The sequence below is a fragment of the Scylla paramamosain genome, chromosome 32 (assembly GCF_035594125.1).
Source record: "Scylla paramamosain isolate STU-SP2022 chromosome 32, ASM3559412v1, whole genome shotgun sequence".
In the NCBI taxonomy this organism is placed as follows: domain Eukaryota; kingdom Metazoa; phylum Arthropoda; class Malacostraca; order Decapoda; family Portunidae; genus Scylla; species Scylla paramamosain.
Window position 1 is genome coordinate 1,099,218 of NC_087182.1, and position 25,579 is coordinate 1,124,796.

Genomic DNA, 25,579 nt, shown 5'->3' on the forward strand with positions numbered 1-25,579 from the left:
TTGCAAGACAGATTTGCCTGGATAGCTCCAAACACTCATTTTCCTAAACATTCACAAACTCTCCTCAACACTCCCAGCACATTCCAAACACCTCACAAATACTCACAAACTCCTAAACGCTCACCATCATTCTCAGACACCTCCCAAACTCTCACTTTTGTTATTCACTCGGCAAGCAAAGGTTGTCTCTCCAGTCTCCATTTCGAAAGCTTAACCGCAGGAACTAAAGGATGGAGGAATTTCTGGGAGTTCCTCTTCCTCCATCACCCTTCTTGCTATCGTATATTAAATTGTCCGTCTGCTCGGACGCGGAAGTGTAGCCTATTAGCTTTTTTTTTTTTTTTTTTTGTTCCATACATGTTATCACTGCTCACACCCTTCTGCTATCTTTGCTCAAACTCGTGTGTGAAAGGGTCTATAGGACTGATATCTCAACCAGAGCAAGCACGATCATCAATTATCATTAGAGTGTATATAACATCATCAGCACTTATAATCTATTATTTATCGAATATTTGAATTATCCGAGTACCTCTGACTCGCAATTCCGCATGATATGAGCATATCATCCTACATTTTCACTTTTTGAAGTAAATACTGCTAATTCTATGTTTCTTTTGTTAGTGTGGAGAAAGGAATGACTCACGCTGTCCCAGGTAATATTTCAATGAGAAATGTTCACTTTTAACTAATTCATTGGTCAAAGTAGGTCGGCCCTTTACCTTCGATGCGACGATGCTGATGTCCGCTCCTAAAATTTTAATAAAATATCGTGTATCTTAATGATTTCATAACACATAGTGAATGTGGTAACGCATATCGGTAAACTAAAGTCTCCTACAATTTTGGCAAGGAGGAAAACATAGACTTACCCAAAATAAACTTCCACATTTTACAAAAAAAAAAAAAAAAAGCTACAAAGCATTTTTTTTTTTTTTTTTTTTACATATTTCGACGGAAGAATGAATCTACCTTATTCACACGGGATTCTGACTTCCGTGGAGCAGTAATATTAACATGTGAAGGAAAAATAGTCCCCTTTCTTCGTCACTATCTTGAGAACCGTCCCTCCATGGGTGTGCACAAATCAAAGGAAAAATTAGACGTGTAGATATGGAGACGGAACCACCTCTGTAAATTACAACTAGTTAAATACAACTTTGCATTATATTACACTCACCTTCAAAGCTGTCTTACGTAATCAACTACGTTTAAAGGAACAACATCGTGGAGAACCAACCACCCACAGAGATACTTCACACACCGCAGCCTCCTTCACCTGCGTTTCCACCGAAGGAACTACTCTCTTGGCTTCCTTGGCTTAGGCATTCACGTGGCCTTCACCTCGTAGAATCTAACTCCCCAACCTCCCTTGTCAAAGTTGGGACCATATTCTGAAACACCTCTGCGCTGAACCTCCACTTTTTTCAAAAGGCTATAAAGTGACACGAGTTTTCACGTTTTTTTTTTCTTTTCTTTTATGGTTCTAGTGACATTAACAAGATTTTTAAATTACGAACAGATGAAGGATTCTTGAGAACCCGGTTAATCATCTCTGTAGCTTCTGAAAATTATGTTGAGAGAGCAGAAGAGCAAGGCATTTCTGAATATGGACCTTAAATGCTCTAGATAACTTTGTTTACCCTTCCTCTATTCTTCCTATTAGTATTAGTAACCCCACCTCTATTTTTCCTATCAGTATCAGTAACAGCTACCCAAGTTTTCCTGAGGAGATCAAATGAAACATCCTTTACTTTCTTCACATATTACTTGCTTCACCAATGTACAGCTGTGCTTGAAAAATAAAACTTCTATATACAGCTCCTCTCATGAATACACTTCATTGAAATTTCAACATGAGTGAAAATATTACACTTTCAATGTGTTTATTATGCTCTGAAGAGAAACAGGGATAGGATATCAAAGGAAAACTGAATGCAACAATCAAAGAGCAGCAGCTGTGGCATAGGAAGCGAACTGGCATGTTAGCAAGAGTACAAAGGAGGTGCAATGCCATTTTTTCTCACTCAGCATATGTGTGTATAGGCACTTAAAGACTGACCTAGTGATGAAATAAGGAGACAATACCATACCAGGTTACCAACAGCTCACATAAACTAACTCAAATCACTTCTTTATGATGCTATCCACTAATATAGAAGCTTGGATGTAGTTTTTTCTTTTTCTTGGATGGTATATGGGAGTGAAGCTGTGATTTCTGTAATTGGAATCCATAAATTTAACCTCTAGCCTCTACAAGCATGACAGGTACATCCAGATGCCCTTTATGAATAAATGTGTGTGTACTTCCATTATCAGTGTTGATACCAAAGGTGGCACACAAGGAATCCTTTGATGTCCACTACAACTGTGTGGTGATAGATATAAACACCATCTAGAGGTTAAAGGTTAAAAGTATGAGTGACTTGAAACCTTGAACTACAAAATGCTGTGTATATTATTACAGAATACATAGCAGATTTATCCTGCTGCACCCTCCCAATAACCCTGAAACATTTTTGCCTGTATCAATTTACTTTTTATAAGTTATTCAAGATCTTTTTCAATAGTATACCAATGTGCCTGGCTTGGGATATGGCAGAGATGAAGAATGGACCTCCTCTCCCTTTACAAGTCACAAATAAAGCCACCTTCTGTGTGGATGTATCAGGATAAGCTGCTGGTTGCCTGAAGGCTTTCTATGCATATTCTAATGCTGAAAGGAAATTATGTATGCTTGGCCTCAAATAATTCATTATTAAATCATTAGTACCTACATAGCTTGGGCCATGATCTTTTTTTTCTATGGATTACTACCAATCTATAAAAGCAGCATGCTTAATATAAAAAAGTGAAGAGCTACTCTAACTATGAGATGCCTTGCTGTAGCCACCCTATCTTATCAAAGTTACAGTAGCATATGATCATAATGCATAACACAGTCTTGCTGCAGGCTACACACATATTGATCAAGGTCAATATTAGGTAGTCAATTGAGTCACTATTGAGTGGTGTAATAGCTGGATGTAAGAAAGGGAAGAAAACAAGGAAAATAAAAAAAAGACAATGTAACAACTTAATGACAGAAGCAAGGGATAATGGATAAGAAAAATGTAAAGAACATAAAAGAAAATTACCTAAGTATTAATTTAAATCATTTCAAGCATTAGTGAAATATTACTTTCTTGATGCTTTTCACTTTGTAAGCTGTCCATCTATTTAGCAGCAACTAAATTACAGACAGCTGTGACAAAAAGAGCAAGAAATTGAAGAATCTAAATAGAAAATCTCAGGATATGCCTGTCATATCTCAATAGGACATTCATAATTGCACAGAATAAGGTGGAGTTACAGAGACCATGAGTGAGGAAAGTGAAGAGTGAGACGAAAGCTACAGATGTGTCCAGTAATATATCAAAGTTAGTCGAGTAGTTAAAAATATAAGTATCTCTATTGAGCTGTCCAATCCAATCATTAATGTCATTCAAACACACAATGTTCTTTCATAAAAGGAGTTACTTGCGTTCCTCACTTTCATTCCTTTCACGACAACCTCATTCACTGAGCAATGTTTGATTGGATTGTAACAGTGTTATCACTGTCCTCTTTTATCATATACTTTACTTGTCTGCCATGCAATCAATGAAATGTCATAGAATGAATTGGAGTATGAAGGATGAGGGAGCAACAGAAATTAAACCACCAATGAATTCAATGAAATTGTCCAATATGAATACACAAGATGCAGTGAAAATTATCAATAAAAACAATGTACTCGAATACCCTGAACTCTTCAATGAGAATCAAATGTCTCACCAATAAAATTTGTTTTCCTTAAGCAACAACAATATTTAGGGCTGTCATCATATCCTTAAGAAAATCACTTTCAATTTACAGTGCTTAAGATTAAAATTATAATAAATACAATATATACACATGACCGGGAGTGTGTTCATATATCAGTTACTCGTATATCATCTGAGTATGTTCAGATAGCAGCTGTAAGCTGGGCTGAGAGAGATATGCATACTGGCAGCTGGCTTACTCAATCACAAATACTGCCACAAAATTTTCTAAATCGTGCGTAAACTACCTGCTGCATAATGGCATCTGTGTTACTTGCATTCTCACAAAAATATCAAACACTTTACTTCACTTATTTAATTGCTCTTTGCACTGTGGCATCTTTACTACTTGCATTCTGAAAAATACAGCATAAACCTTCCCACATATACATAACTGCCTCTTTTTTTCTAAATATTCCTGTCCATGAAATGCCAGCGCCATGAGCAACTGTCTGACACCCTAAATGTTCTGTACACTGCACACCACCCAATGCCAGTCTCTCTTCAGTCAGTGGAGCTGTGTGTAGAGGCAGAGCAGACAAGGTTGATCTAAATCCACTCAGGTCCTGGTGATAGTCTTGGTCTAATCAGCAACACATCACATTCAAAAGAGGATAATGAAGACACCTCCAAGACAAAAGAACTATAAGAGACGATTCTTCTTAAGTCTTCTCAGTACTGAACTTTTTTGGGGGAAATGGTAAACTGAATAGGCTGCTTCTTTACCCATTTTTGTGCACTCAGGCAGCTGATCAGACTAAGATTATCATGAAGACCTAAAAAGATCTTGGTCAGCCTTGACTGTCCTGTCTGTATATGCTCTATGTTACAAGAACAACAGGTAAATAAAGATAGTGACTTAGACAATATTATACATAGGAATACAATACATATTTATGTCAACATCAGTGCAATATATATACTCATCAGTTTAACAGAACTACAATCAACTATCATAAGCTTCAAGGTGGTTATGATGGCACTGAAAGGGCCTTCATCCTTGGCAAACCTATATATAAAAGTCAAGAATATTTCTGATGTTAACCAAAATTGTCATCAACAAAAATTCTTATTCAGGATCATCTTTTGAGGGAGAGTTCACTTACGTAATCATGTAGTACCTGTTACAAATTCTTTTTTTCACAATAATGCTCTTTAAATCTTCGGGTTGCAGTAGTGGTAGTGCTGATGGTGAGTAACTTACAGAGCCAGGGCATCCTCCAGCAGGTTCTTCAACTCCCGCAGGTGGGTCTTCTTGTTACCTGTGGCTGGGGAGGCCGAGACTGGCCGCCCGGCATACCTGGTGGAGATAGAGAAGATGTGAACATGAGTGTGTGAGTCTGTACATCATAGCACATCTTGTTAAATTGATTTCTTAACCTCTTGGCCATAGGAAACACAGGCATGGCATCTCTGGAAGACCAATATCACACGTGTGCATCCTGGATCAAAGGAGACATAAAGATCTCAGATTACTAGAGTTATGTTTGTTATCTAAATTGATAAATTGGGATCAACTGTATTCTTATTTTTACTATTTTCTGCAATTTCAACATGCCTTTCACACAATGGTTCAAATTTTTATTCATAATTGAGACTTCTGCATTCATATATCAGGATAAGGTACAAAATTATCTCATCTGTAGCCTCAAAAATTTCAAGTGTCCTTAATAGAAACATTTAATTCCTCTGGGATCACAACAAACACTAACAGAGTGTGTGGAAGCACATCGCCAATACATACAAGAACAACATAGATGAGTGAATCCATGCAATAACAAGTGAAAATATCAACTAATAACATGCGTTTCAAAATGAGGGTGCCTGACCAAAAAAGGGAAAAAGAGGAGTGCATTACAATCATTCCAAGATAGTTAAATTAATAACAAATGTACAAAATGAGTAGCAAACTGAAACAGAACCAGATATCTAATAAAAAGAAATATACCAAGAGCAAAAACAAAGAGAGATACATAAGTGGGTGACAATCAATAAAACAGATGCTTAGGCTGGTGAGGCAGGGAGTTGTTATCCAAAGGAGTTAGTGTGGTAAGCTCAGCAAATATTTCTTCATCCCAGACAAAGTTGGTTTCACTTATTGTATGGGGAGAAAAGATATGTTATTCAAAGGAGTTAGGGTGGTTAGTTCATTAAGCAATTACTTCACCCCAATATAGCTAGCTTCCCTTATTGCATGGGAAAATGAAAGTTGTTATTCTAAGAAGTCAGTGAGGTTAGTTCATTAAGGTTTTCAGCAATTATTTCTCCATCCCAAAGTAAATGTCCCTCATTGCATGGGAAATAAGTGTAGTTAGTTAGGTTTTCAGCAATTATTTCTTCATCTTAGACAAAGCAAACTTCTTTTACTGCATGAGGAGGTAAAACAAAATCTTAAACTGCAATCAAGATGTTGCTCATCTGATTACTTACATATGAATGAGTACAAACTTTCTCACTGAAAAGTTTTTGTCTCCATTTATTACTTCAGTAGCAAAGCTGAACACAATGCAATAGTGCTATTTGTGTGTATGTTTTTAAGGGGGTTTGTTGTAGGATTCTCACGCACCTACAAAAGCCACATACACACCACATGTTTCCCTACACACAGAGAGACAAACAGAATAAAACTATCAAAATCAATGAAGCAATATTCACACAGTCTGTTCAGGATTGCCTAGTGTGCTGAGTCAATAGCAAATCATCGGTGTTCATTATTTCCCTCTCAGTGGACAGAGCCACAACAACAATCCTTAATCAGCCTCAGCATCAGTCTTGGTACGTGCTGGTCTTTAAACTAATTCTTAACTTTACGTAAAAGTCTAAAAATTATGCAATAAAAGATAGACACCAAGTTAAGGGTACTCGGTTACAAGCAAGCGAAAAGTCCCCCATCTAGAAAGTGAATGTTTACGGTGGAAGGATGTCACTGCCAAGAGGTACTCTGAGTGCACTAAGCACTCTGGAGTGAGTCTGGGCTCACCTCACAACTCTGGTATCAGAGGCTACGGGAGTCTCACTCTGAGTGGTAGCTGGCGCCTCAGAGGGCGACACCTCAGAGGGACTTGAGGTAGGGAAGAGCCAAGGGAACCAATATTCGTACCAAGACTGAGACTCCTGGCTCTCGGAGGCACTTGGTCTACAGAGAATTGTAGTCTGTGGTTAGTCCTGTTGTTATACTACCACACACACTCCCCTATGCCTTCATCTTGACACTGCCACTACAGCTTAACAGTCATGCCAAAACTGCAAACTCCACAATAACAGGTGTGAAGATTTTGCTAAGTGTTTTCATCATTCTAGTGATAGTTTGACATGGATTCTGCATTATCAATGGAAAAAAAAACACCCGTAACGAAATTATCAATCACATGAGGCCTTTCAAAACTGCCCTAATGAGAGACCAATGCGTTTCAAAATATGGCCTAATAATTAAGCCTGGTGAATTTTTTTATACTCACATTAGGTGTTTCTCACAGTTGAGGGCTGTGGCTATCCTGGGCTGGATATAAGACCAGGCACCCATGTTCTTGTGTTCCTCCTGAGACCACACCAATTCAGCCTCTGGGTACTTGTCACACTCCTGCTTCACCAGGTCATAAGGGAAGGGTGCAATCTGTGAAATAGAGGCATGATGTATGTGAGAAAATACTTCATTGTATTGTAATGACAGGACAGCCAAGACTCACCAAAATTCACTTGGGTCTTATGATCAACTTGGCCAGATGAGTAACATGTCAGATTTGAGTTTCCATGAGTGTCTTGCTAGTGTTCAATCCCTAACAAAGTCTTCTCATGACACACACACACACACACACACACACACACACACACACACACACACACACACACACACACACAGCCTACCTGTTCCATTCTGCTGATTGCTATCGATTCCTCTAGTCCTGCTTCCTTGCGAGCAGCTGTCAGGTCATAGTACACTTTCCCTGAACAGAAAATGAGCCTCTTCACCCCAGCAGGGTTCTTGGATGCTGGCCCAGCCTCAGGGATCACTCTGCCAGGAAGAAATCACATGCTAAAACAATCTGTGCTATTTTGTTTAAGCTTCATCCCTGTTTTGTGTAAATTGTTGCTTTCAGTTCTCAGTTTTCCTCAGCTATTACATCAGTTCACTTTACATCAGCTATTACAGAATGTAGCCAAAACAAGGCACCTGCATGCATATTCACAGTCAGTCACAAGCATTGCCTCACAACTTTCCTTATTAGCTTCTGAAAGAAGACAGGAACCACGAATTGTACAAAATTAGAAAGAATCCCAATAAATCACCTTAGTTTTTTACATTCTCTACTCATTCCTCTCTCACCTCTGAAATTTTGTTCTCCTAATCACAATCATCGCCTGATAACTTTGCTTCTTAGCCTCTGCAGGAGACAGGAATTGTAAAAAATGAGGAAGAATTCCAATCATCTCTCCTTAGTTTTCCATTCTCTGTCCATCCCATTCTCCCTCTCACCTCTGGAATTCTGTTCCCTCCACCATGTCGTCAAATGGAGACTTGGCCTCGGGGTGTCGCAACAGAGACTTGGGGGTCATAAGGATCAGGGGTTTGCGGAAGGGGAGAGCAATCTGGCGCCGCAAGATGTGGAACAGGTTGGCAGGGGTGGAGCAGCTGGCAACCTGGAACATCAACCAATACCTCAGGATTACTAAGTGTTCATGTGATTGATTTGGGTCAAAAACCTAGCCTTACATAATATAATCTGACATAACCTAACCAACACCTGCAAATGTCTGGCAGACTAATTAGAATCAAGAAAGAATAAGGAACATTAACAAAAGAGAACAACACTGTTTCAAGGGTTTAAAGCAGGTAATGCAGCTTCTAAAATAAATACCTACTCAGAACAGGAAAAAAAATAAAAAGTAATGTATGAAAGAAAGTATGCACAACATATACACATGTGAGGAAGAAGAATTATTTCAGTGTCACTTAAAATCAGATAATACAGCTTCTGAAATTCTAGATCTTTAAATACCATGCAAAAATTCATAATACTCATAATAGCATTGTATGGTTATTAAAGAAATGAACACTTAAGATTATTTCAGTTTATAATATGGATGCTCTTACAATCCAGTTGATGTCAGACAGCTGGCGGATTGCAAAGTCACTTGAGAATGCTGGCAAGATATCTGGATCATCTGAGGTCATCTGTAGGAAGCGTTCCAGGCGAGCGCTGGAGTGTTCAGGTCCCTGTGGGAGAGATCAAGTGTGGTCAGAACTTAATAAAAATAATCCCACTATCTATATACTATGAGAGAGAGAGAGAGAGAGAGAGAGAGAGAGAGAGAGAGAGAGAGAGAGAGAGAGAGAGAGAGAGAGAGAGAGAGAGAGAGAGAGAGAGAGAGAGAGAGAGAGAGAGAGAGAGAGAGAGACAGAGACAGAGAGAGAGACAGAGAGAGAGAGAGAGAGAGAGAGAGAGAGAGAGAGAGAGAGAGAGAGAGAGAGAGAGAGAGAGAGAGAGAGAGAGAGAGAGAGAGAGAGAGAGAGAGAGAGAGAGAGACTACATACTCCTAAAGCACATAAGAAACATCCCCATGATACCAAGAACTAAGCCCTTTCTTTTAGTCTTTTTGTAGGCCAGTTTTCATCACAGAAAACCACCATGACACACAACAAAGAATGGCAACAAATACACACACAAACTCCTCTATTACAACACATCAAGAACAACTTCAGTGCACTCACCATTCCTTCCATGCCGTGTGGGAGCAACAACACCAGGCCAGTCTGCCGGATCCACTTAGACTGTCCAGAGGCAATGAACTGGTCAATGATGCACTGGGCTGTGTTGTGGAAGTCTCCAAACTGAGCTTCCCAGATGACAAGTGCATTGGGATTGGTCATAGAGAAGCCAAGCTCAAAGCCAAGCACTGCATATTCAGAGAGGGAGGAGTTGCAGACGGTGTAAGGAGCTTGGTCTGGGTACAAGTGGGCCAGAGCATTGTACTGTGATTTGTCCACCTGTTGGTAAGGGATAAAGTATATTCAATTAGTGAGGTGAGATTTTTCAGATGCTTTCTAGTGAGACATTGCAGTTAAGGTGTCTCCATCCCCAGTTCCACTTGGTCTTTGCAGAGCTCTTATTGTAATGCAATTCATGAGTTCATATGTTGGTTTCTATTTGATTTTACAGACAAAATTCACTGGACTTTGTGACATCACTACTTGGAGCATATGTGCACATGAATGACCTGACCTCCTCAAAATTATTGTAATCTCTCCTGTACAATGCACTCACATTGCAAAGAACAGAAATCTCATATAAAGACAAATAGTGGAAATAAAATGAAGGATGAAGAACATGACCAGATTAAACCATTTCTAATCGGAAACATGCCAAACAAACAGGCATGAAAGAAAGAATAAACAAAGCCCTTTACAGGATGAACAATACTCATAAATGAAATTAAAAAGAATACAGGAATGGAAGATAAATAAAAAAAATCAACATCAGTAAGTATACAAAGTCCCAAGGAGGCCTAGTGTTTGCATTAGTCTTTCCTTGAGACAAAATGGTTGGTGTACACAAAAAAATACTCAAAAAAAATTCAGTGTTAATGCCAGAAATGCAATTCTAGCAAGTCACTTTTAAAGATATTCAGAATATATCTCCAGCCCCACAGGATTCCTCTAACAGCAAGTTTATGATTCTATTTGGAAGGAAGATGATATGAGAAGAAAGAGACAGATAGCATGGACCAGGTGAAGATCAGTATGATATCTTGAAGTAAATTCCACAAAGAGAGAGAGATTAAAAGCTTCATGAGCTAGAAGACAGATAGTACTAAATATCTTTCTGTGACTGGACGCATTAGTTTCCAAATCAAATTAGTGGATGTAAGTAAGCTCAATGAACTCCTTGATATTCTCAGCCAGAAGTAGTTACTGGTGTGAGCTAATCATCTAAGGGAGCTGCTGCAGACTGTATCATCTACCGCCTTACTGGGGAGTCATTTGTCACCTGAAAATATCAACACACACATCATCATGCAAAAAGTGACACCAGCTTCCTGTCCTCAACTTGCTATTTCCTCTGAATTAGTGAACCACTCTTCTAAACTCTACCGTCAAAAAACAACTAAAGTGATTTGTTTTCTATGTGATTAAATTAGTAATAGACAATTTCCTTGGTAAAAAAGACATTTAGATGAACTTAATGATCACTGGACAGACTAGGACAGGACTGATATCTAGGTTAGCACATTTAATGACTTTAATCTCTAGAGCATTAAAATTATCATGAACAACAGGGTGAGTACAATCATGATCAAATAACCTGCAGTACCAATATTAATTTCCACTATGTTTAGAGTATTCTCTTTACCTTAAGCCCTCTGATCTACTTGAAATCATTCATGAGTCTAGTTTTGTAAGGAGATTACCAACAGAGCAGAGGACTAAAGACTGAGGAAAAGCATCAAACACAGTGTAAATAAATAGAGCAAGTTACTAGATCTGTGGCCACAACTGTACAATAAAACCAAATTAAACAATGACTGATGTCTGCACTGGGAGGTAGGTTTAACGCTGCACAGATCTGTACGAAGGCAATAGTATGTACACTCAAGGATTTACATGCATACAGGATCTCGCCTGAGCACAGTCAACACTTAAGATCATTACTTTTTGGTGGTGCAAGATGTGGTGCCGGTGAGAAAAGGTCCCTCGCTCCACGTCCTGCCCAGAGAGGCGCACATGGATGCCTTCCTTCAGCAGTGACCCAAATGCAACAGCCTCTCCCATCGCCCAGTCAATGGTGCGCTCCTTCACCATCTCCATGCGGGCTGCAGGAAAGTAAACGAGACTATTGACATGCTCCTCTTTGAAGAAACATCTCACACAACTACCCAAATGAAACAGCTTTTACCATCTCCATACACACTGCAGGAAGGTAAGGAAAATTAATGACATGATCCCTTTTTGAAATACCATCTCACAACAGAGGCTGGCATCTCAGTTGGATTTTTTTTTTTTTGCTCTTTTGTTGCCCTTGGCCAGTGTCCCACTAACATAAAAAAAAATAAATAAATAAAAAAACACATCCAAAGCAAGAGTTTTTAAACATACACTAATTACAATCAGTATCTTGAGATTAATGCAATTGTGTGAAAGAGACTAACATTAAACTGGGCTACTTTCCCCATAGGCTTTCACTTACCATTCAGAATGCGCTGCAGACCTCTGTGGATGACGAAATCACTGGCATTGGGTGGGGCACTGGAAAACCTTCGGCAGATGTGGGTGATAGTGTCCTCGTGAATGCCGGTTGGTGAGGCACGGAGGGGATCCTTACCCTCAAAGAAGCCAGACCATGGAGAGTCAATCCAGTGTTTGTTGAATACACGGGTCTCCATCTTGGCTGCTGCGAAGGCTTCCTCTAGGATCTTCTCATACTTATCCCTCACTTCCTGTTGGTGTAAGGTTAGCATGTGCCAATGTAAAAGGGGACAATGTAATTAATATCTAAGTTTCCTTCTTCACAACTAGTCATCAAGCACCAGGGCAGTTTCCATTCCCTGCACTCTAGGCTGGCCTCTTCCTTAGCCACCACACCCCAACTACAAGAAAAGAACAGATGCAGTAAAAGATTCCCACAAACACCAGGACTGTTTCTTTCCCTTGAAAAACCCACCTTGGCCTCCTCCTTGGTTACCACACCCTCAGAGACCAGCTTATCAGAGTACAAGTCGATGCAGGGCTTGAGTTTTCGGATACGGTTGTACATGAGTGGTTGGGTGAACATCGGCTCATCAATTTCGTTGTGGCCATTGCGTCGGTAGCACACCAAGTCAATGACAACATCCTGGAATAAGAATGCAAGAAAGAGTGATTACTTTATCAATTCTACCCAAGATCCCCTTCAACACAGCACCATATGACCCAGTTGCTGCAAACATACAGAACTACTCAGTCATTCCCCTTAACACAGCACCATATAATCCAGTTGCTACAAAGATATGGAACTACTCAGTCATTCCCCTCACCTTGTGGAAAGTGTGTCTCCAGTCCGCAGCAACATTGCACACATGCATCACAGCTTCAGGATCATCAGCATTCACATGGAAGATTGGAGCATTGACCACTCGAGCGACATCTGTTGAAAGGATGATGGACGAAACAAAATAAGGTACAGAAGTTAGTTCACTGAGACTGCTTTGTCTTGAGGATTCTAAATGGTCTGGAGTGGTATGGAGTTTGTACTCGGTATATGGGAGACTAGAAATCATCTGTCACACAACAGGAGGGAACTAGGTACAGTAATAAAGAAAGACAACTAATTCACCAACCAGAAAAATAAACCGAAAAGAAATATTACAAATTTAGAGTGTGTTTTTATGATTCTAGTCAGAATCTAACAAGGGGAAAAAACTTCTCTGTTGTCTTTGAGAAGTTATTAGGACAGCACAAAGCATTTCAAGATCCAGATCCTGACTCTGATCTCACAGCCACTCACCTGTGCAGTAGGGAGAGGAGCGAGACATGCGTGGGTCAGTGGTGAAGCCAATCTGGTTGTTGACGACGACGTGAATGGTGCCGTGAGTGGTGTACTGAGGCAGCTCCGACAAGTGGAAGGTCTCGTACACGATGCCCTGGCCAGAGAAGGCTGCATCTCCATGGAGCAACACTGAGAGAACCTGGCAGTGAAAATATATGAAAGTAAATCAATAAACAAATGCCATAAATACACAAACTCATAAATATACCTGTTAGTCATAAGAATTCAAACTATATTAATGAAAAGAAAGCTGTGTCTCCATGAAGTAACAATGAGAGAACCAGTCAATGAAGACATTTGGAAATTAATAAACAGCCACCATAATTATATAAACTAATAAAAATGCATATTAGGAAGAAGAATTCAAACTATATCAATAAAGTCTTATCTATCAGGACCAAAAGCCTCCCTCACCACATCCATGGCCATACACTCACCTTGTTCCCTTCAGAATCTCCATGATAGAACTGCTCTGCCCTGGTCTTGCCCTGCACCACTGGGTTCACCGCCTCCAAGTGGGATGGGTTTGCAACAATGGCAAGGCGAATGTTCTTGTTGGTCACACGGTTCAGCCTCTCCACGTATGTCCCCAGATGGTACTTCACATCTCCTGATCCCTAAAGGACACAAAGTTGGCAATCATGAGTGTTACCTTGCTAAATATCATCTTACGTCTCCAAATGATACCACACAAGACACACGGTTGGCAGTTCTGCAAAATATCATCTTACACAATGCACTGATTAAAAGATTATTTGATAAGTTTCATGGATTATTTACTGCATCTGTAACTGCAAACCCATCAACAGAACACAAGCATGAATCCATATTCCACAAATGTCAGCCTACATACGTCATCTCCAGTGCAAAACTTTAAACCCACCACAGTACACCACATATTCCAGAAACGTCAGCTTACATACCTCATCTCCAGTGTCAAGGCCAGCAAACTGACAGAAGATGTGCTCAAGGGGCTTGCGACACACATTGGAGAGCACATTGAGGCGGCCACGGTGAGGCATCCCCATCACGAAGCTCTCAACTCCCAGTGAAGTGGAACGATCAATCACCTGCAGAATTTACCAGGGCTGAGAAAATTACCCTACCCTTCAGCTTTCCAAGTAGAAGGTCACTTAAGCAAAAAGGGAATGTTTGGACAGTGAAAGGTAAAAGCTCTTCTTAGAACTTAAGAGGATATGTCATTCTGAATATAGTATTCCAGTGTGAGAAAGCTGAGAAAGTTATTCTTCAACCTTCCAAGTAGATCACTTTAACAAGCACAAAGGGAATGTTTAGACAATGAAAAGTTGAGGCTCTTCTGCCATAGCTACCCTGGCACATGCTTAGAACTTGGGAGGATGTACCATTCTGAATATATTATGCCCTTATGAGAAAGCTGAGTGGAAACATCAGCCACAACTGACCTGCTTCATTGCTGGGATGAGAATCTCACAACCTTCAAGGCCAAACCGTTTTTCAGAGGAGAATTTGCGGGCCAGGAAAGCCTCAAACCTGCCAAAACATTCATGCCAGAAATATCCATAAACACTCAATAAAACATTATGTAATTCTAACTGCAAGAAACCTTCAACATTACTGATCATTTGCTGAATGTGTAGTTTTATCACTATCACATAACCAATTATTTTATGGAAACAGGAGATTTTTTTGTGCAAGTTACTGGTACTCAATATTACTGACCATTTGGTGGATACATAAAGTTTTATCACTCTATCACAATATCAATTATTTTATGGTAGCAGAAGATCTTTTAGTGTAAATGACATACACACTCAACATCTCCACTTGTGCCTTACCCGTGGGACCTGGTGAGGCGAGCCAGCAGCAGCCGCTTCTCCTGGGCGCTCATGTACATGATGCCAGGCGTCTCAAACTTCTGCCTGATCCAGTTGCATTGTTCCAGGGAATTGATGAACATGAACTCAACACCTGAGAGATGGGGATGGAATTAATACAACAAAAACAATAGATTTTCGACTACATACATAAGAACACGTCATGTCCTTCACAATAATTTCACTTTTACCTTACAGATCACTAGATTTATCCTCACACTAACACCATGCCATATAAATCCATTACTGCAGCCACTTATATCAATAAAATTGATCTTACCCTCAAACTGACACACCAAGACTCACCAATGGAGCGACAGTAGGCATCTTCTAACCTCTTGATGATCTCCTTCAGGGGCAGAGTGGTCTCGCTGCCACCGACAAAGGTTGAAAGGGGCAGCTTGAAGGAGCGCTCCATGTCTGACTCGCCTGTTTCATGGGAGACGGGCAGAACCATCCGTGAACCAAGCTATCCACACAAGTCAGTACAGTTGTGGTCGTTAATCAAGTAAAATACTACACTTACTTTCACTGTGTTTAATGCTATGCCTCGGTCTTAAGTCCTCTGATCTGCTTGGCATCTATCAATAGTCAGGTTTTGTTTGGAGATTGTCAGCAACCTAGAGGACTTCAAAGGGATCACAGCACAGTGTAAGTGAGTGCAGTGGGTTAATAGACTTCTGACCATAACTACACAATCAGCAACAACTATACAACTCTATAAAATGGTATACTTAAACTATATCATGGATTTCTGAGTGCTCTTATTATCTTCCTCTTTAAATGCCTTGGGGACATTATGAAGCAACTTCCTACTGTAAAATACTGAATAAACAGGAAAGAGATTCTGGAAACTAATTTTTGAGTCATTTAGAGCATTCATTAGCTATATAGTTATATAGTAAAATACTGAATAAACAGGAAAGAGATTCTGGAAACTAATTTTTGAGTCATCTAGAACATTCAGTAGCTATATAGTTATTATTAATACTTGTACTACTCAAGGCTACTATTTTATAACAAGTCTTCTATTCTCCTTCTCAGGTTAATCCCTATTCAGGATCACTGTTTCTAATGAGCATTTTTCAGATATTTCTATTAGGAGAAGGCATATAACAAGTCTTCTATACATATACATATATACATCATGTGTCTGATGTTGCTTCTGAAAGTTTGCAGCCATCAAATTAAGTCTTACTATCCCTCCAGAAGTATTGGAAAGAAGAATAACTAAGTTGAAAAATCTTGAAACCATATCCTCAAGTGTTTTGGCATTATATCTTGACTGCTTTTGACTGGTTCTACTGGAGGTTAATGGTGCTTTTTAAGAGTTTAACAAGGACTCTACATCATAAATAAGTAAAACACACCATAACCTGACTAATCATCTCTGTGGCTTTGAAAATAACCCTGGTGAGAGAAAAAGGCGCTGAATCACAAATGCAATGTCAGACAAACACATGATCTCATAAAACAGAACCTTATCACACCACTCCATTAGAAATAACTATAAAAAATAAACTTGACTGGCAGACAGAGATGAAGACAAGAGTAAGGGACGTCAAGAGACTTAATAAAGGATGTTAGTGGAAGATGAAGGAGAAACACTACTGACGGGGTATGAGAACACACCAATTATGTACAGTGTCAATTACAACTGGTGACCTCTTTTAGAAATAAGTTTGCTCTGTCACCATCAGCAACTTCTCCGAGGTATTCTATATGCATATCAATTGGATGAATGATGAATAAAAATCTATACTAAAATAACATCCACACAACACAGAGTTTCACATTCAACATGCAAACATCCAGGCATCATCTCAGTAAATTATTCAGTACCTATTCACATCTCGAAAAAAAAAAGTTACGTTCTTTTAATAATATGGCACTATAAAAATTCAGCATACAACATAAATTCATAGCATACCAAACTAACATATTTATCCATACAGTGAAGCCCTCATGAATAAAATTCAAAACAATTTACATGAAGCTAACTTGATTTATAAATTCAGTCTGAGAAGAAGGAATACTTACCAAACTTGAAAATATTTCTTTCCACATAAATTAAAAAAAAAAAGAAAGTTAAACAAACAACTTTTAGTCACTACTGTGAAATCCGCAGAATCAGTTGTTTTCACAGTTAGATTACTCAATGTTCTTGGTGACTACTAGCATTCCCTGTATGGAACACACCTTTTGCAAGAGACACCTATAGAAGGATTCACACAAAAGCAAATTAGATGGGATAAGATTATAGCATGCCCCATATTATTATTTATGACAAACATCCATAGTTTCTTGTCTTTTGTGTCCATAACACTTAAAATTCACTATGACCAAGATTATGCTATGGCAGTCATCTTACGATGCCATGAGTTAAAGCATCTTATGACATTACTACAAACTACATTGAAGATTAAGAAGATAGGGTAAAAATGAACTAACAACAGCATGCAAAGTAGGAACACATCATTATTATGTCTACATTTACTGATCTATGCATCAAAAAGAAAAAGTTATTAGCAAAATACAGCAAGCAGAAAAACTCAATTCAAACAATGCTGGTAATTTTATCTAATATTACTGTAAGACACATTATGAACAATGTCAGAAGCACACTGCTGGAAAAATCTAAAGCTGAAGAGCACAAGACTAAGAGAAGAACTACTAAAAATACAAGAATTTCTAGATAGGCAGATATAAAATTAATGGAAAGTCAAGTAGATTGTCTTCTCCCAAAGCAAAGGCGACTCCTGAGCACAACACGCAGTTTTATGACGACTGATGGATGTGTGAAAGTTGAAGCATTCCACGCAACATTACTATGATACGTGTCACTTCTGAGCAGGATATGATGCATTACTACAATGGCTGATGGAAATGAAAGCAGCATATTTTCTTAATTAACATGATTAATGAGAAGTGTACTGAATGACATCTCACTTTTAATACCAACATTTTGTGTGTAAGTGCACGAAGGGAACATTCTCTTTACATAAATATCCATTCAAACAAGAACGTTACCCATATTATTTCATCACTCTTTTTATATATTCAGAAGAACAAAGTATCTCAAATTAACCATGTATGTATATCTAATGTTGGTATCTTGGAATTCCAACTGAAATCAACTTCTACCGATTGATGCTCTTCATGTACTTGCATCAACAGCTTTTCCAATTTCACTTCTTTATCAGAACATTCAAATTTTTTAAATATCAGAACACTAACTCTATGGGTCAACTGTTATAGGTCTCTTCTTTACTATCAATTAGTTCTATATTCACAAAACCTTTCTATACTGTTCAAAACTCATTGGGAAATTCTCACGTCATCCTGCCTGGTGACTTCAGAACAATATCACTTGTGAAGTTGAAACTCAAAACATATGAGCAATGAATAAGCAAAAATAAATCATACAACTACCACGTTACTTAAAGGGAACGGCAGAGGCATGGGTATCAGGTCCCAATGAATCACATCAAAATAAAGAAAACAATGATGTTGCTTTGCCATATCCAAGCAAGATCGAGCATTTAGCAGTAGGTTATTACAACTTACTGAAACGATTCATATAATTGCGGACGACAAGCGCTCTGCTCTGGCTGTCTTCCACTGTGTTGATGCCAAGAGGATCAATCTTAGCTATGCTGTGACCACGAATCTGTTGAGAAAACCAACCACGTCATCCCCAACACCATTGACCCTGGACAGAGCCTTGAGGGAGATGCTTCCTCTGATGGTTTCCCTTTGCATCACACCTGCGCACACATCTATGTAAGTACGTAGGCAAAACACACACACACACACACACACACACACACACACACACACACACACACACACACACACACACACACACTCACACATCCACACATTATAGTATAGATTTCTGTACATCTCTATTAATTTCTGTTGGGATCCCCACAATAGCAAGAGGAAGCTTAAGCATTCCTTCACCATTGTGAGATCCTCTGGTGACAGGGAAATTGTTTTCTTCCCCTTCAGGTGAAAATATGGATGTTAGTAGCAAGGTAACACACGTCAGACAGGGATAGGGACTGACTGGTCTGATGCTGCATGAAAAAGATCAAATGTGGTTATGAAGATGAGTACAAATGAGAGAAATGAAACAAAAGATCTCAATCTGCCCAGCCAAGTCCAGAGCTCCCCACACACTACCACAAATCCCAGACACAAAGGAGGAGGGAGAACCCAAATCCCTCAGCACCATACCAATGTAATCAAAATAGTTCCGCACTACAGTTTTGCTGGGCAGGGTTGTCGGGTGACGTTCTGACAGTGCCTCGCGGTCAATGCCCAGCGGGTCCAGTGCTGCGACCAAGTGTCCACGAGCCTGTTATTGTGTGTGTATATAAACATGCCAGTTGTTAGTCAGTACTACCTGAAGGATGCTGGACACCTTGTTAGTCACACACCAACAATCATGGACTAATTAAATTTAACTCCAAAACAAATAAATGATTATAGAAATGTAGTTAACAATACAGACATTTAATCACAACCCAACAATTCTGGACTTTACTAAATCTATCTACAAATATTTAAAGAAATACAGTTTATAATTCAGAACTTAACTGTGATAATTGTGTAGTAATATCACAAACATAAACATTAAATCACATGCCAGCAATCCTGGACTTACTAAATTTAGCTCTCAAAGTAAGAAAAAACGAATAAATAAATAAAAAATAAATGAAATTAAAAAATGTGGAAATATAGAGTTTAAGATGCAAAATTTGTTAGGGATAATTAAGGAGGAGATTTCATAAACATAACATATTGGGACAAAACATTTACAGTGCATGCATTAAAGTCTTCAAAATACCATGCTCATACAACTCTCATAGAGCTTCATCCACACACACTTTATGTATGAATTAAAAAATTATAACTCACTATAGTTAACTAATCTATTTAATTTTCATATCCCCTAATATTATCTTTAAATCTAATTCTTCACTTCAGGTAAAGCATAATCTTGCAATATCTTGATATATTCTAGTTTCAGTATAATTTTCCATAAGAAATAAGTATCAAATTACACAATGTACTATTTCACCTAAACTGCTAAATTTCTAATCTTATCAGTAATCAATTCATACCCACAAATATTTATAAATATTGTTATCTATCTTCATCTATTCCACTCATGGTAACATTCAAACAATTGCACATCATACAAGCCTTCCAATCATAGATGTCTTATTGAGGCATGAGAACACACAATTATACTTTCACACTTTGGGTAGCAGCATGTCTTACTAAAATGCTGAAAGTCCTGAGTATGAATCCCCTTTATATAAAGCTGGATTTTCTGGGAAGATTGTCCATTCCTATATTTACCAAGCCTTGTTCAGGTACTGGTCAGCAAAGACTAAGAAGGTTAAAGGCAACAGAGAAAGAACTGGTCACCTTACTCCTTTGAGGTACAAAGCTGAGTGGTGCCATCAGCCAGTTTCATTGTAAAAATAACTTCCCTCTAATAATGCAAACAGAAGCATAACATATAATTCCCAGACTACAGAAATATCAAATATCCCCCAGCTAAAAGCAATGAATGACAAAGATGGGAGAATTATTGCAGGAACAAGTACAGAATGTCAGACTCACCTGGTACGCCCTAATAATGCCCTGTACTGCCAGATGGTCGTCTATCACTTTGTCGGATATCGGAGCATCAGAGACCATCTGGGGAGAGGCAAGGGCCGGGGCAAGGGACGTGAGGGGCACATGGTTGGCCTGTGGCTCGGCAAGGGACGGGGGGGCAGTGTACGCCTCGCCAGGTCGAGCACCAGAAACAGCATTTCGGAAAAATGTGTCCCAAGACTGGAAGAAATTTGATATTAGTTGAGATTCTCAAGTTCTTCCTCACGATGAACTTTTACTTTAGTTGACAAAGCCATATGTGAAACGTTCTACTTAAAAAATATAAATATTTCTCAATCAGTCCCTTCACAATTATTTATGAGTAGTCTGACATACAATTACCAATGACACAAAATATATAACCCTGAAAAATACAAAAAAAAATAAGGATGAATCTCATGTATTTCCTCAGTCTAAACCACACAAATGTGATAATTCAGCAATGGAAAATAACAAATAACCAATAACAAAACTATTTTCTTGCATCAATCCATTAAAACAACAAAAAACACCATGTGAAACTCAAGTACCTTCCCAGACTTACCTGATGTACACTCTTTGGGTCGCTGAGCCAGGCTGTGTACATCTCCTCCACATAGTTCGAGGATGACCCATTGAGGAATGGTTCTGCCGCAAGTGCTGCTGATGGTGGTGCTGAAGCTTTACTCCTCGTGGCACCAATCAACCAGGCTCGTGATGCTCCCAGGGGCATCCCAGGAGAGGCCCGAGACAGGAGGTATGACATTGCGCGTGCCCTATTCATTGTGCTGGCCTAGGGCGCTCTTGCCCAACACACCTGCACATGGATGGCAAAATTGTTACATCAAGCAACCACCATACTCTTCAGTCTTCAGCTGTCTTTCACCACAAGCGCACTCAGAAGCATCAAAGGACAGCATGAATGTGTGTGTGTGTGTGTGTGTGTGTGTGTGTGTGTGTGTGTGTGTGTGTGTGTGTGTGTGTGTGTGTGTGTGTGTGTGTGTGTGTGTGTGTGTGTGTGTGTGTGTGTGTGTGTGTAGCATGTAAGCTTTTAAAATAAATATGCAATAAACCTGTACACACAATACATATACAAATAAAGATTCATAGATCAATCAAACGTATACACATGATACTTATACATATAAAGATTTACACATCAATCAAACATTTAAGTTATAGAAAACTGCAACTTGTTAAACTAAATCCACTGTCCTCGTAATACTGATAACCTGGTTATTACCCTAATATCTAAGCTAAATTTATGTCAACCATTTGTAAAAACTTTACTATTTTTTTTTTTATCTCATGCACCTAAAAAAAAAAGAAAGCTTATCATATCCATCAATATTTACCAAAACTGCATGTCAGATCCTTGTCACCAATACTAACACTGATAAGTTTGCTATGACCCACATCTCTCAACTTAGTGTGTCAGATGTTCATAAGACAGCTTTCTTTCTTTTTTTTTTTTTTTTTTATGCATGCGTCAAAAGGATTATATTCATATCTACCAACACTAATAAAAACTGTGTTGCTTTGCTGTGCCATCTGCCAGGCAACACTGCATTCAAGTTACAATATTATAAGAAATGTCTCTCAAGATAACCTCCAAGCCACAATGCATTAAGTACACTCACTCACATATGCATAAAAAAATAAAAAATTAAAAAAACTGGACTTCGGGATATGATACATTTATCAAAAGGTATATGTAAACATTTTCTCATCTTATCTCTAACATTTGACAGCCAGTAGTGAGTGTTATCTGAAAATTTTTAAAGAGAATTTTCATAATTCTAGTGGAAGGTTAAACAGGAACACATCATCTTCAACAAGAAAACTTAAAACATTTGAAAATCTAGCTAAGCCATTATCTCAACCACTTTTTACATTCATTGTCATGTGTGTTAGAGAGAGAGAGAGAGAGAGAGAGAGAGAGAGAGAGAGAGAGAGAGAGAGAGAGAGAGAGAGAGAGAGAGAGAGAGAGAGAGAGAGAGAGAGAGAGAGAGAGGGAGGGAGGGAGGGAGGGAGGGAGGGAGGGAGGAGGAAGGAAGGAAGGAAGGAAGGAAGGAAGGAAGGAAGGAAGGAAGGAAGGAAGGAAGGAAGGAAGGAAGGAAGGAAGGAAGGAAGGAAGGAAGGAAGGAAGGAAGGAAGGATTAAAGGATGAAACAGCAGGTGGCAGAGGAAGAATTCTCTCTCTCTCTCTTTCTCTCTCTGAAAACTACCAGCCTACTGTGAGATGTAACACAAGACAACTCATGTTTTCAAATACTGAGATATTCATTTAAAAGGATGAGCTTAGAATTAGAAGTAAAGAAAACCAGACGAGGCACTGAACCCACAACAGAACACTTCAGCAAAACACGTACAAATTTTAAAGCTCAATTGACATTCAATAGAGAGGCATGGCATAATACTGCTGTCCAGATATTAAGCAACCTTTTGGCACACCCCACCATGTTATTTATCCCCTCACGGCAGATTATGACAGTCGAGTCACCAGTTTACCTTGCCTGTGCTGTGCGGCCTTCAGTGCCAAGGTGACCAAATGGTATATGTGAAGAAATGCTATATAATGATTTTAGTTTTTCATGATTTTAGTGTGTGTGTGTGTGTGTGTGTGTGTGTGTGTGTGTGTGTGTGTGTGTGTGTGTGTGTGTGTGTGTGTGTGTGTGTGTGTGTAGGGTGTTTTAACATCTTTCCCTAAATTGTTACCTACCTTTCACTTACACCTAACAATCATGTCCATAGAACTGCCTGATTTCAGTGACTCACTCAATAACTCACACTAACAACTTGATAACCATTCAACATCTGGTAAGTATTAAGGTGACCCCACTGTCAGACAACCACCTGGTATGTTAGGTAAAGTAAATGGTAAAGTATATGGTAGAATAAGCCAAAGTAAAGTAAGGTGTAGCACAGTAAGGTACAGCAAGGCTAGGTAAAGTAAGGTAAGATACAATATAGTAAGGTACAGTAAGATAAAGTTAAATAAGGTATGCTACAGTAAGGTAAGGTAAATTAAGGTAGAGTAAGGTAAGGTAAAGTAAGGTACAATAAGGTAAGGAGAGGTGAGGTATGGACAGGCCAAGTCATGCCAAGTGCCAGCAGATGACATGATACAGTAAATAGTCTCCACCTGATGATTAAATTACCACCTGATCACGAAACGATGAGCTACGCCACTAAGACCGATCCTTCCAGATAGAACTAGGCGAGGCCGGCTTACCAGACCTGCTGACCTGGCCCTCATCCCTCCCCCCTGCCCCGCCCTTATCCTCCTTTCAAATCTACCAGAATACCACGTAGAGGAAATTACAGCGCAGTAGAGACAAAAGCCGGCATACAACGTCCTCTAATAGTAACTGTGACACTTGGAAAATCGCCAAAGATTATTTACAGCCGGGAATGTTCGTGTGTGTGTGTTCGCGCAAGTGTTTACCCAGTATTATCTAACAACACAATTATTACTCAAAATAAACTGATTCTTAGCCCAAACGCATCACAAACAATCGAAAATATTGAAGTTTCCGGCTTAATATCTGTGGGATGAAGCTTGACGAAAATTTAAACCCGTTTTGATCAGCTGGTCTACGGAAGGACTTGGTTCAAATGGTTATTAAGAGCCTCGTTATACCCCTCCCCCCTTCACTTACTTCTAAACACCTACCACACTTGCCATATTACACGCTAGGTTATTTGCGGGTGTATTTATGGGTTTCAAGGCCCCGATCAGCTGGTTTGGGGGCACGAGAGGGACAAACATCTCAACTCCCCGCCCATTTCACTACCCTATCCTCAGTTTTTTCTTGCTTTCCCTAATTTATTCCTACCACAGCTTGTATCCTTGGGTTCCTATCACCCCCTGGTTATTTACGTGAGGTATTACTAGGTTCAGATAGCGTACCTACTGCACACTTCCTCCACAGGCTACTGAAGCAAACTGAGTGGCGCTTCTCATCCTATGACGAAACATATGTAAGAGTTTCCAGACAGCACTTTTACTTTTATTTAAATTACCCTTATTTCATGCCACTTAGCAATCCACGGACATTTAAACTCACAAGCATTGCTCATCTAATATAGTTATATACGTTGATTCATGTTTTTCTTATTATATTCCAGAGGTTTGGTTCGTGTAGCTACAAATATTGTTTCTGTTCTTGCAGAACATCATGTAACAGTTTGCTTGTGTTGCAAGGAATGACACTTTTCCTTGTCTTATCTGATGCCATGGGCTTTGTGGTCTGCCAAAGAGGGTTAATTTGTAGTGATATTGTGGGGGTTTGTAGATGAATGATATTTGACTTGTGGCATCTTAACAGCTAAGTTCACAGCGTACAGCACGTAAAGATGGCGCATGTGGCGGCTTTTTTGACACACACACACACACACACACACACACTGAAGTTTCTTCTTCAATATACTCTTAACGTGAACCTAATGTGCGTGAGTGTGCGTATCTGTTTGTGTGTTTGCCTTACAGTTGGTCGAGGATTATAAGAGTTAAAAGCTTCCTTGGGACTCTGGGTCTTCGGGTGGCATCCACAGTGAGAGCAGCAATCTCTCCCTCTCTCTCTCTCTCTCTCTCTCTCTCTCTCTCTCTCTCTCTCTCTCTCTCTCTCTCTCTCAGTTCACTGCGTACTACAAGTAAGGAAGACAGAAGCAGAAGAAAGAACCTTCTCCTCTAAGACTG

The 25,579-nt window shown here is 39.2% G+C and overlaps 1 protein-coding gene across 4 annotated transcripts; it reads right to left on the bottom strand.

Moving 5' to 3' along the window:
• Window positions 1-1,749: 1,749 nt before the first annotated feature.
• LOC135088984 (2-oxoglutarate dehydrogenase complex component E1-like) lies at window positions 1,750-24,856 on the bottom strand. 4 transcript variants are annotated; one of them, XM_063984090.1, is made up of 21 exons: window positions 24,791-24,856; window positions 21,443-21,694; window positions 20,863-21,078; window positions 18,790-18,892; window positions 15,529-15,651; window positions 15,184-15,316; window positions 14,791-14,878; window positions 14,290-14,436; window positions 13,804-13,983; window positions 13,325-13,505; window positions 12,855-12,964; window positions 12,503-12,673; window positions 12,029-12,278; window positions 11,494-11,654; window positions 9,556-9,831; window positions 8,938-9,060; window positions 8,320-8,483; window positions 7,710-7,857; window positions 7,304-7,458; window positions 6,826-6,981; window positions 1,750-5,145 (listed from the first exon to the last, which is right to left on the bottom strand). In XM_063984090.1, exons 2-21 carry the CDS (start codon window positions 21,659-21,661, stop codon window positions 5,046-5,048), a joined length of 3,204 nt encoding a protein of 1,067 aa, XP_063840160.1. In that variant the 5' UTR covers window positions 21,662-21,694; window positions 24,791-24,856; the 3' UTR covers window positions 1,750-5,045. The 4 variants fall into 4 exon arrangements, with proteins under 4 accessions (XP_063840160.1, XP_063840159.1, XP_063840162.1 ...); XM_063984089.1 differs by lacking the exon at window positions 18,790-18,892 and adding an exon at window positions 19,465-19,585; XM_063984092.1 differs by lacking the exon at window positions 6,826-6,981.
• Between the last annotated feature and the right edge of the window lie 723 nt (window positions 24,857-25,579).

What these genes read in the sequence shown, in the direction of transcription:
- LOC135088984 (XM_063984089.1), bottom strand. Translation starts at nt 21,661, where the DNA reads ATGAATAGGGCACGCGCAATGTCATACCTCCTGTCTCGGGCCTCTCCT. An exon ending in TGCCTACTGTCGCTCCATTG is followed by an intron (nt 15,317 to 15,528) that starts GTGAGTCTTGGT and finishes CCCATCTCTCAG; the next exon opens with GTGTTGAGTTCATGTTCATC. An exon ending in CAATCAGCAGAATGGAACAG is followed by an intron (nt 7,459 to 7,709) that starts GTAGGCTGTGTG and finishes TCTATTTCACAG; the next exon opens with ATTGCACCCTTCCCTTATGA.